The 14,899-nt window shown below is 42.9% G+C and overlaps 1 protein-coding gene across 1 annotated transcript; it reads right to left on the bottom strand.

Moving 5' to 3' along the window:
• Positions 1-3,308: 3,308 nt before the first annotated feature.
• CH25H (cholesterol 25-hydroxylase) lies at positions 3,309-4,636 on the bottom strand. Its single transcript, XM_007444381.3, has one exon. It carries the CDS (start codon positions 4,619-4,621, stop codon positions 3,761-3,763), a length of 861 nt encoding a protein of 286 aa, XP_007444443.1. The 5' UTR covers positions 4,622-4,636; the 3' UTR covers positions 3,309-3,760.
• Between the last annotated feature and the right edge of the window lie 10,263 nt (positions 4,637-14,899).

The raw sequence follows: 14,899 nt of genomic DNA, 5'->3' as shown, positions 1-14,899 counted from the left end.
CTTTGGCAATCAAATTCAAAGATCCAAATCTGTGATTATGTATGCTTTATGGAAAGGTTGACATGCAGAAACTTTTCAGTTTTTAAAAAAGGGATTTCCCCAGAAGGGTAATGAGCAAGAACAAGTCACAATTGTTCAAACAGAATGGAAAGCAGAGTCAAGAGAATTCTATCATCAAACCCTTGGATTTTCCCCTTGGATTGGAGAAAGGACACATTTGCAGCATTCAATGAAAATGTGAAGTAGACCAAACCGCATAGTCATGAGATGTCCAAAGTTCCACACATTTCCTTTTAACTAATTCAAACAGCACACACTTGAGCCGTATTATAACTGTGAGCCAATGGAAACAAACTGTTTGAGTATTAGATTCCACCCATATTCTCTTCCCCAATTAATAATGTTATTTTCCCCAAGCCTGGGCTACATGGGCCTCTATATCGTATAAAGTGAATTACGATCTCCTGTTGATTGTATCATCTGCTCTTTGAGCAATATGTCCTTTCAGACTGAGGTCCTATCTGCACACTATTGTGAGCCAAGGTGCTGCTTCTACTTTGCCATTCATATCCACCTGAATGATGCTTTCGTGCTACTGAAAACAACAGCCTCTCCCCACCCCATTTTTCTTTCTGTCCTTAAAAATGTCAATAATGAAATTGAACACTGTAACTTCCAAGGGTGAGCCATCTTGCTGGTGTCCCCCCTCCTCTGGAAGAGCTTAGCCCCAGAAAAATAAGGACAACCCAACCCTGTTAGAGTTTCAGAGGACAGTGGAGACCTAGCTCTCTAATAGGGCCTTCAAGAACAGGACAGAAGATTGAATGCTGCTCCTGAGGAAGTGGCTTCAAGAGATGGAATGAGATGAGAAAGTAGGCTATTGATCATGAAATATTTTTGTTTATGAGGTATTATGTAGGCTTGTGATCCTAAATACCATATGGAGAAATCGTAAACCGCCCAATGTTGGATTAATTGGAGCAGCATAAAAGCCTAGATAATGAAGAAGGATGTTGCAATGTTACAAAAGTCAAAAAGTCATGGCACTGAGTTTTCAGCCACAGGGACATATCTTTAATTATATCTAGATCTCGTGTCATTTCACCATATCAACTTTGAGCTAGTCATTTTTTCTCAGCCCTAACTTACCTCACAGGGTTGCTGGGAATATCCGCAGGTCAAACTTCTGAGAGGAAATGCAGGGTAAAAAGTAATATATAATCATCTCAGTTATGCATTTGTTCATCTATAATTATGAGACCTTATGGATCCAGAGAGGCTGGGAAACCTCCACTTTTTGAAGCCAGGCATAACTGAAGTACTTTAAGTAAAACCAAAGGAAAAAAATGTTTTTTTGTCTAAATTTCTGGTCCCTTTTGAGCTTGAGGCACAGGGCGAATGGTCCCTCGCCTGCCCAACTACAACTCCTAGCATCAGTCATGACTAGGAGTGCACATCAGCAACCTGCATGAAGGCCCACATCTGTTAGTTGCATTAATTCATGTGAGACAGCTTTGTGACATGCAAAGTTGGCAAAATGTATCTGACTTTTCTAAACCTGGGCTCCTTTGGTTTATAGATGTTGTAACAAAGTCATGGTATTTATATTTTGGTTGCAATTTGTTTAGAAAGTTAGGGAGCTCCCCTATTAGATTAAGATACCTAGACAGAGCAATATGTTCTACAATTGTAGCAGCTCCTTAACCTCCGAAATCGTAAACCGCCCAATGTTGGATTAATTGGAGCAGCATAAAAGCCTAGATAATGAAGAAGGATGTTGCAATGTTACAAAAGTCAAAAAGTCATGGCACTGAGTTTTCAGCCACAGGGACATATCTTTAATTATATCTAGATCTCGTGTCATTTCACCATATCAACTTTGAGCTGGTCATTTTTTCTCAGCCCTAACTTACCTCACAGGGTTGCTGGGAATATCCTTAATGGGGCAGGTACATTCCCCATCTCCTGTAATCATATCTTTCAAACTGGAAATTTCAGGAATTCAACAAGAGCTTCTGGAAAAATGTGTATTCTGCAGCTCAGCCTTCTATGGCAGGGATGGGCAAAGTAAGGACCTGAGCTGCATGCAGCTCCCACCCCATTTTATAGTCACTAGAGCCTTCCAAAAAAACTGCACTGAAATTTGTCAAATTTGCCATTTTTTTTGATGGCATAATTTTTTGTTGGCTGTTTATCAACCAGCCCCAGGTTCTCCAACACAACTGAAATGTTGCTCTATTCTGTCTTGATGACCCATACCACACCACTCCTCATGCCCCTTCAGCCCTCTAAAATTAAAATATTTTTATGCGTGTGTATATATCCCTAGCATTGTCTACTTTACTACCCTTGCTATAAGCAATAACCATTTATATGGAGGGCCAAATGAATGTAAGAACAGCCTACAGTTCAATGGCTGTAGCAGGTTCTTTCCAAAACTCAAACCAAGACAGAAAACCGAAACCTGAATTGCAACATTTTTCTCTGTACTATAGGCTGCCAAATAGTCAAAAAATTCCAAAACCCTTTTTTTAAAATATAGCACAATGTTAATTTAAATTACATGTATTACCTTCTGGTGTGTGTGTATGTAAAATGAAATGAGTCACTTCTGAAAATTGCGATAGAGAGAAATTCCCAATATTTTCTCATGTTCTGTTAATGTAGGGTTTGTTTTTCTACAATATTGTGTTATTTTTTTTAAAGTAGATCATACCCACACTATACACACCAACCTTGGAGTTTAAATCTTTCTTTAACAGTGAAATACTAACTGTCGCTGAGCAAACTTAGGGATGGTAATACTGTAGATATCCTTGCAGCACACACCATTATGCAGGCATGGATACGTAGAAACAAGGATTTAGGACTCTGATCCCTCACCCCCCCCCCCAACCCCCAGAAGACTCTACCAGTGTTTTGCCACAGAAATAGTATTTGGCATTGCTGTGTAGCAATATTGAATGCACTATACCTAAACCAAAAGAGAGGTGAACCAGCTGAGGCCTGATTCCCTAATTGCAGAATAAGGTGGTAAGAGTTCTAGAGGGATAGACAGACTGTCAGAACAGCTGGAGGAATACTGTAATCCTTCTTGAGCAGAAAAAAAAAAATTGCAAGTAGAAATCCCAAGATGTAAGGACTGAACTCTTCCTTCTCCAGCACAGTAGTTCTTTAAGTTCTTTTTTCAAACACACACACATGCACACACCCATATAGCATGAAGTTCTTAGCCAATTAACAGAGCAGTCGCACACATTAAACCATTCTAGAATTTTCAAAAATTGCATAGACAACAGACATGGAATAATATTAAATTTTGGTTTATTTCATCAATATAATATAAATAATTTAAATCTCACAGGACAAAAGATCAGTGCTACGTTTCGGTTAGCAACAAACAGAAATGTTTACAAAAAGAACCCTTTTCTCCTCAATTTGAAGACAAGAGAAATTCCATAGGAATTATATGTATGCATTATTTCTTCAGCCAGCAGACTTAGATATTAGTTGATCATTTATAGCAGCTTTATAAAAGCACAGATATCCGCAGAAAAAACATACTGTTTTCATCTCTTTCACGAAGCTTGTGTCATTAGAACCAAATTCCAAACATCATAAGCTATGAATATTAATTAAATACAACATATAAATATATTAACACAAATATGTGCAGTACAAATTTCCTCAGCTTATTTTCACATCAGAGTTTCCAAAATATTGACTCTGGGAAGGATGGGGTGAGGGATGGGGTTCAAAATTAATCTTTGTTGACCTTCACAGATACATTGTTTTCCCTGACACCATGACTAAGAGTTCCAAACAGCCGGTCCCAGTGTGTAAAGTAAGGTGCATAGTTGAATTTGAACTTCAAGTGGTGGAGATCATGGTGTGGAGCGCCTCCATACAGGCCAAAAGGCACCAGTCTATGGGTTGACCATGGCAGGTCATAGCCAGAATGATCTTCTACTGAAAACCAGATGTTGGCAATGAAGAAAGTCATTTCCGTCAATGGATGACAGTTCAGCAGCATCGGACTTATTACAGCAAAGAAACCCAGCCAGAGCAGTTCCCAAATGCTGGCGTACTGGGTGGTCAGAGCAAAGGTAGAGATGTGCTTGTGGTGGATCTTGTGGAAAGTTTTGTAGAGCCATGGCACCTTGTGGTGGAGCAAATGCCACGAAAAGGAGAAGAAATCAAACATCAGCAGGCAAACAGCTACCTCCAGGATAAGCACTGGCACCTCGGGAGCGACCTTGGGCAAGCTCACTGGCCTCCAGTACCAATGCGCAACAGTCACTGGAAAGATACACACGATGTGGTGATAGATGCTTTGAGTCAGACAGACTGCTACCATCTGCGGCGAGGGGGACATCTGCGGTTGGATTTTATACTTTCTCAAGGCGGAGATCCAAGCGCTTAAAAAGTCCAGAGCGACAAAAGGCAGGCAGAAAGCTGTGTATGTTATAAAGTTGAACAGCACTGGGAAGAATGGAGACTTCATCAAACCCTCCTGCGTTCTGACTAAGTCCCAGAGAGGCTGCAAAGCCAGCACGCTTGGCATGTCTTTTGGCTCATTGCAAGAGAGCAGCGTGCTTCCGTTCTGCATGCTGATTTCCATTGCTGCTGCAGCCGCCGTCGCTGTTTGTGTACTGGAGCTGTTCTTATGCCTGGAGCCTTTTTATCTGTTCCCTGAATGACGTCACAAAAAAACTTCCCGCAAGTAATCAGTTCGGTTTCTTTTCCTCTTGAAAAAAAAAAGCATCAGGGGAAGGAATTTCCCCTTCTCCTCTTCCAGATGTTTATCCTCGGATGAGCTGGCCTTTGCCATGCCTCGTTTTGTTACAACAGATTGGATTTCAGAGCTGAAAAGCAGGCAGAGAAGGAAATCGATGCGATGGCATAAGAATGGCCCTGAAGAGGATTATATTAATGGCGTTTAGCCAGAATCAGATAGAGGGGGGAAAAAAAAACAAAGATCAGAATCTAGCTTTATGATAATTAAGATTTTTTAAAAAAAGAATACCATCTGAATAGTTTTGGTTCCTGAGGTTGATTACACAGGGCTAAAGGGCTGAGAAGCACAGGCATTTAAAACAAAAAGTGTATCCTTCTAGAAGCAGAGCGAAAACAAATCTATAGCCAGCTTTCACACATCAGCTGAAATCAATAAGCAGTGGGGTTTGATGTGCATTACCGAGGGAGATCAAGCTCTAATTTTCATCTTGTAATGAGCCATTTCAAACGTTTCAACAACCTGACATGGAAAAAATTAACTAGAGATTTCTAGCAGATTAGACAGGATGTCACCTTCCTGCCTCCAGCCTCCATTTTTCCCATTTTACTAAAAAGAATGAGAGCACTTCAATCTAACATCGGTGAGAGAGAGTGGGGTTGTCATTCTGACATTGAATTTCATCAGTTCATCTTGGTTGCCCCAGGATAAGTATGATTTACCAATGATTTGGCAGTGTATGTCCTCACACTGGAACCTCTACCTTGTCATCAGCCCACTGCTGAGGCAGGCTGAAGTCAGGCTAGGATTAACAAATATTTTCCATCCTATACCAGAAGAAGACTTCCTAGTGGACATGCTAGGTCATATGTAGAAAGAGCCTTCAAAGAACTGCTGGGTCCCAATTTGCCCCCTCCCATCTCTCCATGGCCATTTTTACTGTGGCTGCAGTGGGACTGGACACCTACTGGCACTGTTTCATGTTATTTGTTATTGTCTGAGCATTAGGATATTGATCTTCCATGAGATCAATATCCTAATTGATTACTGTGGGAAGCTTGTGGAGCTCCCACGTGTCCCCATCAAGCACAAGGGTTTCATTTGATTGATCTGTTCTTCCATGGTCTAGAAATCATGTCTTTTCTTTTTTCAGTTTTAGATGCAGGAACATTTAAAGGTCAATATTCCTATGGCAGAATTTTTAAAAGCCCACAATGGAATTTCCAGCCCCTGGAAGTAAAAGAGCAGTGGCTATTCTAGTACAGAGCTTGGTTTGAGGTTGGGTGGTGGTAGTGGTGGGGGCACTCTGAATACACTCATCTGCTTTTTCCTAATCCAGAAAAGCAGAACCAGTTACTAACTTGTAAGTAACTCACATTACTTTCCATGAGGAGAACAACAGACCTTGTGGCTGAGGCCAAATGAAAAGTAGATTGCAGGTGAAGTTACTCCTCACTGTTGTGTCCTTAGAGTAAGACAACAAGAGAAGTAGGTGCCACTCTTTCTTTGATGCCACACTCTGAGGACTCATCACAATGAGACATTAGGACAACTTATTCTGGAAAACCCTGTTAGCCTATTTCCTGCCGTGGTAAGGAACACTGAAAGCACACTCAGCATCCTGAACAGCAAAGCTGAGGCTTTGCTGGCCATCTGCCCACAGAAGATGCCATTGCTACCACCTCAGGCGGTCTCCATGCCACAGGCGCTTCAGTCTGAGGATCCCTCTGAAAATGAAGAGATCCTTTGGACTCACATTGTCCTCTCCCTAAGAGGTGTGCTGAGAATTAACCTTAATGTAATTTCAGTGAAATACCTTTTTTATTTTCATGGGGCACATAATATTCATTTAACATTCCCTAATATTGTTTTAATACTGAGCCATATTAACATCTATCTATCTATCTATCTATCTATCTATCTATCTATCTATCACTTATCTATCTATCTATCTATCTATCTATCTATCTATCTATCTATCTATCTATCACCTATCTATCTATCTATCTATCTATCTATCTATCTATCTATCTATCTATCATCTCTCTCTCACGCACTCACTCACTATCCATCTGTGTGTGTGTGTGTGTGTTATTAATCTTTCTTGGCTGATTATTAGCTATTCTGGAACATTAAGCACTTAACACTTTTATTATGACATAAGAATCTGTGAACTCAGCTCCATTTCATAAAGGGCATGAACTATTATATTTTTGTTTAGTCGTTAAGTCGTGTCCGACTCTCCGTGACCCCATGAACCATATTGCGCCAGGCCTTCCGGTCCTTCACTGCCTCCCTGAGTTGGCTCAGTTTCATGCTCAGAACTATTATATACAAGCATACATAAATACAAAATGTGGGTGATAGGGGGAATTTAGAAACTGTAAGACCAGAGGAAAATGGCACGCAGAAGGGACAAACAGTAATAATTACCTAATTAACACCAGCCCTTCAAAATTGTTATTAGGTAATGTTACAAAGATATCAGTCAGGAACTGATTAATGTGTAGCGTGATTTGAGAAGACACCCAATTTTGTTCAAGCCACAGGAAATAATTGAACATCCTGATGAGACACAGTTATAGCAGTTTTGCAATCTATCTTTGAAATTCCTTCACCAATTTAGCTCACTGATTAGCTTTGTCACTCAAGCTCATGGCAATGATGTTGTGCTACCACAAGAACGCCCATAAGCTCTGCTTGCTTGAGCTGGCCAGCACCCGCTTCGTGGGCCACTTGAGGGGAGTTGGCTCAATTCAGCAAGCAGCCAACATTTCACCCCATTCCCGATCTTCGTTGTACAACGTCACAGAAAGAGGGCAAAATGGTCACCCTCAGGGAAGCAGCAAAGTTGTTCTTCTGTTTGGCCTGGAAAGGACAGGGTAACAAAGGACCAAACAGTAGAGTGCCTCGGCTTGTGGCAGGAGGGGGAAATCTTACAGGCATGTGAAATCTTAATAGCATGTACTATGTTTTATATACATGGCAGGGTATTTTCTCCTCTTCCCTTGGTTATATGTTGCTACTTTTACTGCTTTCTGTTGTATTTTATTGGCATGGGAGGGAGGGAGGGGAAAAAAGAACACTAATGTATATATATTTTTTATTTTATTTATTATCAAACTTGTATGCCGCCCATCTCCCCCAACGGGTGACTCTGGGCGGCTCACAATAATAAAAAAGAAAAAACACAGGTCCCTCCAACCATGGATAAAATCTATAAATAATTAAAAAACATATATTAAAAATGCCCTAAAACCTCCTATAATTTTTAGCCCTAAAAACCTGCAAGATGCTGGGGGGGGACAAACCCATCACCCCACCAGCCATCTCCACAGGTGCGGGCCCCCTTCCGGCCCCCAGGCCTTCTGGCAGAGCCAGGATTTGATCCCTTTCCTGAAGGCCATGAGGGAGGGGGCACACCGGACCTCAGGAGGCAGGATGTTCCATAGGGCAGGCGCTGCAGCAGAAAAGGCTCTCTGCCAAGACCCCACCAATCGAAATTCCCTGACCGGTGGGGTCTGCAACCTGCCCCTTCTGCTGGACCGAGTGGGGCGGGCTGAAATGACCGGGGCGAGCCGGTATAATATATATATATATATTATACCGCCTCGCCCCGGTCATTTCAGCCCACCCCACTTGGGCTGAATAATATAGTTCAATTACAGGAAGACAGATTTGGGTGTTTGGAAGTTACCCTGGTTTGACATTGGACTCAAGGCTGGACAAGGCAGTCAAGGAACTGCTTTAGTCGGGATGCCTGCACTAAGCAGAGGTGTGTGGACGTGATGGTTCTTTCCATATCTATGACTGTTGAATTCCATTGGCAAGATCAAAATCTGGGTCTTGCATCTGAGCTGGAGGGGAGCCCGCACCTGTGGAGATGGCTGGTGGGGTGATGGGTTTGTCCCCCCCCAGCATCTTGCAGGTTTTTAGGGCTAACAATTATAGGAGGTTTTAGGGCATTTTTAATATATGTTTTTTAATTATTTATAGATTTTATCCATGGTATATATATATGACCGGGGCGAGGCGGTATAATATAATATATAAGAGAGACAGTTTGATTTAGTGGTGAAGGCACCAGGCTAGAAACCGGGTGACCATGAGTTCCAGTCCTGCCTTAGCTATGAAGCCAGTAGGGTGACCTTGGGCCAGTCATTCTTTCTCTCAGCCCTAAGAAGCAGGCCAGGGCAAACCACTTCCAAAAAATCTTGCCAAGAAAACTGCAGGGACTTGCCAGGCAGTTACCAGGAGTCAACGCTGACTTGAAGGACCATCATCATCATCAAAAGTATATAAGGAGCCATCCCAACAAATACACCTAACATTTTCTCTGTCCAGAAACGTTAATGTTCTTGGGAAAACGGAAGGTATAATTAATAAACGTCATCAGCAACATCAGCCAATATCATTCTGCCCACAAGGGCCGACCTCCGATGATTTTTAAAGGTGTGACTTCCAATTTCAGCTTTTCCACTTTTTCCCCACTTTCCGACTCCTTTCCATTTATCAAGGGCATAAATTCTGACAAGATCAATCTGTCTTCATATTCCACAACTACAGTTATGTGTAAAAAGGTCGGTAAATTACCGGCTCGGCTGTGAGACGTCACACTGCATCAGTCATGTCGTAGAGGAGAAAAGTAGCTATTAGCCCCATCTACTGGCTACAGATACAGATGCAAGACCCAGATTTTGATCTTGCCAATGGAATTCAACAGTCATAGATATGGAAAGAACCATCACGTCCACACACCTCTGCTTAGTGCAGGCATCCCGACTAAAGCAGTTCCTTGACTGCCTTGTCCAGCCTTGAGTCCAATGTCAAACCAGGGTAACTTCCAAACACCCAAATCTGTCTTCCTGTAATTGAACTATATTATTTCATGGCCTACCTTTTGGAATAACAGGACATGCTTCTCTGTGTAACCCTCTTGAGATACTTGAAAAGTGTGATCATATCTCCTTTCACATTTACCAAGGCTAAACATTCCCAGTTTCTTCTATCTCTGTTGAGAGGATTTCATTTTTAATTCCTTGATCATCCTCATTGCTGTTCTCTGAACTAAGCCTAAGGAGCAATAAATAATCTAATGCTTTCAACAGAAGAGAGTATCTGTAGCTCAGCACTGAACTGTGGAGTTCTTGGTGCTCTCTGACCTCGCAGATGTTTCATTAGCCAACTCGGTAACATCATCAGTGCGAGAGCTCTGAGGACACCAAGAACTCCACAATACAATGCTTTAAAATAAGAGGTTCTGTCTTGCCTGTGATGAATGCAGATGTCTTTTTCATTTTCTCAGTTCTGCAAGAAGGTTAATAGAAACATAGGATTTAACATTCTCTTCTCTTTAACCCTAATCCTGTAACAGCTTTTGTGCTTCTCCCACTTCAGAATGGTAGGAAGGCCTGTCATTGGTTTTCAGCAGTTGTAGTTGGAAAGGGCTCTGGGATATGCAAAAAAGGGTTTAGAGGCCACATGTTGCCATGGTCCTTAGGTTGCTCACCTTATCCTAAATACGGCAAAGGGTGTGATTAGCTTATTTCATTCATTCATTCATTCATTCATTCATTCATTCATTCATTCATTCACTCACTCACTCACTCACTCACTCACTCACTCACTCACTCACTAAAAAGCAACTCTGGGCAGTTTACAGAAAAGATAGACATTAATTAAAAATTACAATATAACAGTGGTCCTAAATAAATAAATAATAAATAATTATATTCCAAGGAATGATGGTAACTAGAGAGTATTAGGCTCAGGGAGCATCATCAGGGTGCCAGCCACCTCCCGGGTTGGTTAAAACTCTTCTTGCCCCATGCAAGCTGGCAGAGCCAGGTTTTTTAGTTCTTTTCAGGTAGACGCCCACCGCACCTCTGGGGGGAGAATATGCCAGAGGGTGGGGGCAATGGCAGAGAAGGGTCTCTTCCTGGGCCACGCCAGCTGACATTCTCTCGCTAAAGGGGTCCGTAACATGCCTTCTCTGCCTGACCAGGTGGGATGGGTTGATGTGAAGGGGGTGAGATGGTCCCTCAGGTAGCCTGGATCCATGCCATGTAGGGCTTTAAAGGTAATAAGCAACACCTTGAACTGGACCTGGAAGCAAACAGGGACGCAATGCAGCTCTCACAGCAAAGGTGTTATATGTGCCATCTTTGCAGCACCCAAGATAGTCTGTGCAGCCACATTTTGAACCAGCTGTAGCTTCCAGATACTCTTCAAGGGTAGCGCCATATAGAGCGCATTGCAATAGTCTAGCTGAGAGATGACCAGGGCGTGATTGACTGACTGGAGGGCCTCCTGATCCAGGAAAGGGTATAACTGGTGCACCACACCAAGTCGGGCAAAGGTCCTCTAGGCCACGACTACCACCTGCTCTTCAAACAGGTATCATGAGTCCAGGAGGACCCCCAGATTATGCACTGGGTATGTCTGGGGCAGTGCAACCCTGTCCAAAACCAAAGATAGTAAATCCTCGGATGCAGAGGGGCCTCCAATCCACAGCCACTCTGTCTTACAAGGGTTCAGCTGAAGCCTGTTGCACTCCATCCAGATCCCCACAGCCTCCAGGAACCGCGAAAGGGTGGTCACGGCATCACTCAAGTCACCCAGGATGGAGATGTATAACTGAGTATCATCTGCCCCACTTACAAATGCCTCAGAAGTACAGTGATACCTCGGGATACGAACGCCTCTGCTTGTGAATTTTTCGGGTTACGACCAGCTCTGGCCCCAAAATTTTACCTCGGTTTGCGAACTCCGCCTCGGGGTACGAGCCATTTTCCGCCCGTGCCACGTGGTCCGCGGCCATTTTCTGCCCGTGCCACGTGGTCCGCGGCCATTTTTCCGCCCGTGCCACGTGGTCCGCGGCTGTTTTTCCGGCCCTGCCGCGTGGTCCGCGGCCGTTTTCGCGCCGCGCCGGGCTGTTTTCGCGCCACACCGCGCCGCGCCGCGCCGGGCCGTTTTCGCGCCGCGCTGCACCCGGCCATTTTCGCGCCGCACCACGCCGCGCCCGGCCGCTTTCCGTGTGGTCCGTGGACGCCAGAACGGATTAACGGTAATTACATTGAACCTTATGGGAAATTGCCTCGGGTTGCGACCAAATTCGGGCGGAGGGCGGAACGGATTAACCGGATTTACATTGAACCCTATGGGGAAATTTGCCTCGGGGTGCGACCAAATTCAGAGGGCAGAACGGATTAACCGGATTTACATTGAACCCTATGGGGAAATTTCCTTCGGGTTACGACCAACTCGGGATACGCCCAGAGTCACGGAACGGATTAAGTTCGTATCCCGAGGTACCACTGTATCTGGTTTATCAACTGTGGAAATAGAACTCTGGGGAAGATGACCCCTTGATTCAAGCCATCATGACTAAACCAGGGCTAGTATATCAACATGACTTGCCAGTTGCCAATGCCCCTGCTGTGCTTTCCATAAATTCACATTTGAGCATAGAATTGCATGTTTTCTGTAACATGAAAATGACTGTATCAATGGTGTTTCCCCTAACTCCAATAAAAGGAAAGAGTCATATATGTGTGAAACTTATCACATTTTGGCAAATTAGTCTGGCCTAAAGGTACAGGGCACACCAAGGTCACTAGCTTTATAACTGGAAGACCACTGGAGAACTCTACACAGCTCTGCAATAGAAGGAAGACTGGGTCATCATTTTGGAGATATTTCCTGACCAAATTCCTCAATGACTTCAACAATGGCAGAGCTTCTAATGTACTGCCTTTGCTTGAAAAGTTCTTAAAAATTCTGGGAGATACTCAGAGATGTATCTGCCTTGAAAATAGCCCATGTCATTCATATTGAACTGTATAGCACAGTCAAACATCAGGAGCTGACCACAGGAAATGTTTTATGAGATGTTGTATTATGTCATAAAATGTTTTATGATAATTTTTATCTCATAATATGTTCTATAAAATTTGCCAGATTCCTATTCCAGGGAGTAATGGGTCCAGATTTCGGATGCATTCTGTGAGGTACCTTGATTCAAAAATTGTTGCCCCGTGATGCACCATTTTGCCAGTTGAAGGTTACAAACAATCAGACATGAGAGTTTTAGTAGTATATAGATTGATATAAATACAAAACCATACATAACACTTCTTTTATGTGGTCAAAGCAAGCAAGAACTTCTTAGTGACTGACTCTTTGGCTCCTCTACTGAGGGGATGAGTGAAGAGAGCACCAACTTGAGAAAGTCCAAGCCTCAACATGCAAATGGGCCATCATGTAATTTCACAGCCAGAACTACCAGATAGGCTCAAATCTGTTGCTTCTGAATGGACTCAGTTTATACATTCAGCCACTTATGTAGTTAGATTAGATACGTGAGTGCAGGAAGGTCCAATGCAAGAGACTCCAAATCTCCAAAGCCTTCCTCAGTGTCTGCCTAGTCCATGATTGTGTTTGCTTTTTGTTCTTTCCCCTTGGACCTCTTGTCCGTGTCAAAGGCACATTTCAAACTGGAAGATCTTTAGGTCCATGGAAAGAAAGCCTACCTAGATCTGCCACATTTGTTTTATTTGTCCTTGTTTCATGTTTGGATCACTATCATAAGCAAGGACATGGAGGGTCCCACAGGACCTGCCTTCCTCTTCAGGATATGGAGCTCTCTTCTCACTACCAATGTAGAGATCCATGCTATCCAGTAACATCAAGGCCAGCCCCTTCCAGGGACTATTGGATGGTAGCCTAAGTGTAGAAAAACCCAATGATATACAGGCTTGTTGGAACTACTCCTGCATCTTAAACCTGATTTTTAAATATCTCCTAAAATAATCAGCAGCTCAGCTGTATCCTCAAACACAGAACTGACTGTGAGGCTTTTGCCTTTTCAGAGAAGTATGTCCAGAAATGCAGCCAGTATTGCATATAATTTGAAGTGACAGAGGCTACAGTCCAGTGGTGGGAGTTTTATACAGTCTACAAACCATAAAGCTCCCCCACCTGACATTTAGGAACAGTTATGGGGAAAATGAGTCCCTTGAATGCTTGCATTTCACCCCTTAAACTTTCCCCCAAAGTCTCACCCTACAAAAATGGGCTGGAAATGTTGGCCTATTTTGCCCTTTAAATTTCTCTCTAAATGCTATGCCTCCAAACGGAGGAGGAAAATTTAATTAGCCTCATCCAATCGAAGGGGGTCCTTGGAGATCACTTTTTAAAAAAGGGGAATGGTGTGTTCTAAGGAAGGAAGGAAGGAACCCACTCTGGTTGTAGTACTCCAATGCATTTGGGAGAAAACTCTTTTAGGATGAGAATTCTCAAAGCTAAAAAAACCCTCACATAATAGTAATTAGAAAGCACTATGGCTACGTACTGCAGCACCATCTTGTGACAGAAATAAATACTTGATTATAATTTAAACAACAGGCTGTTCCTGAATTTCACCCAAAATAAAGAAGGTAGCAGCACACTGTAGACAAGGATCTGCCTGGCTTCCCCAAACTGGCCAATAAATCAGATCCCTAGGATTCCCGCCTTGTAGCCCTCAGTTTCTATAAACATCTTTATTTCCCTCTTTCTTGTGAAGCAGGCACCCAGTTATTGTTGTAGTAAACATGGTTCTTCTCTTCAGCAGTGTGCTCCTTCTTCAGACTGAATCCACAACACAGAAAACGTTTTCTATGGAGTTGGGGTCCCACCAGGACTTGATACCTGGTCAAAAGCAAAATAGCCACTTATCCAAAGTCATGGGGGGGGGGGAGGGAATGAGATTTTTCTCTCCCATCCCTCTAGCCCCATTTCCATGAGACAAACTTTGCCATCTCACTTTACCTTTGTACCGTATTCTTTCCAACTCAGCAGAGAACATTGTCTAATACAGTAATCACAGCTGACTATTAGTGAACATCGTCATTCCTGCTCTGACTACACAGATTAATTGCCCTCAATTTCAGCAACTTTTTCTTGAAGGAGATTTAAAGCTTCACTTTCATTTTTTTTAAATAGCAAAAAAGTGACTGTCAGGAAGCAATAACGTGCAGGACTTGCAAAGTGGGAATTGCAATAAATAGGAACCATGAAATGCCTGTCTGTGCTGCATTCTGGGAACAGGTATATACCCTGCAAAATCCGCTCTGAAATATATCTGAAAAAAAGATGATGCAAAAACCAGTAGACTGGAGTACC

Source organism: Python bivittatus, unplaced genomic scaffold (assembly GCF_059951505.1).
Source record: "Python bivittatus isolate LINGU-HERP-01145 unplaced genomic scaffold, Pbiv_v1 ctg000780_np1212, whole genome shotgun sequence".
NCBI classification, from domain to species: Eukaryota; Metazoa; Chordata; class Lepidosauria; order Squamata; family Pythonidae; genus Python; species Python bivittatus.
Note: the sequence above shows the minus strand (reverse complement) of the source record. Positions and strands in the feature narration are given on the sequence as shown.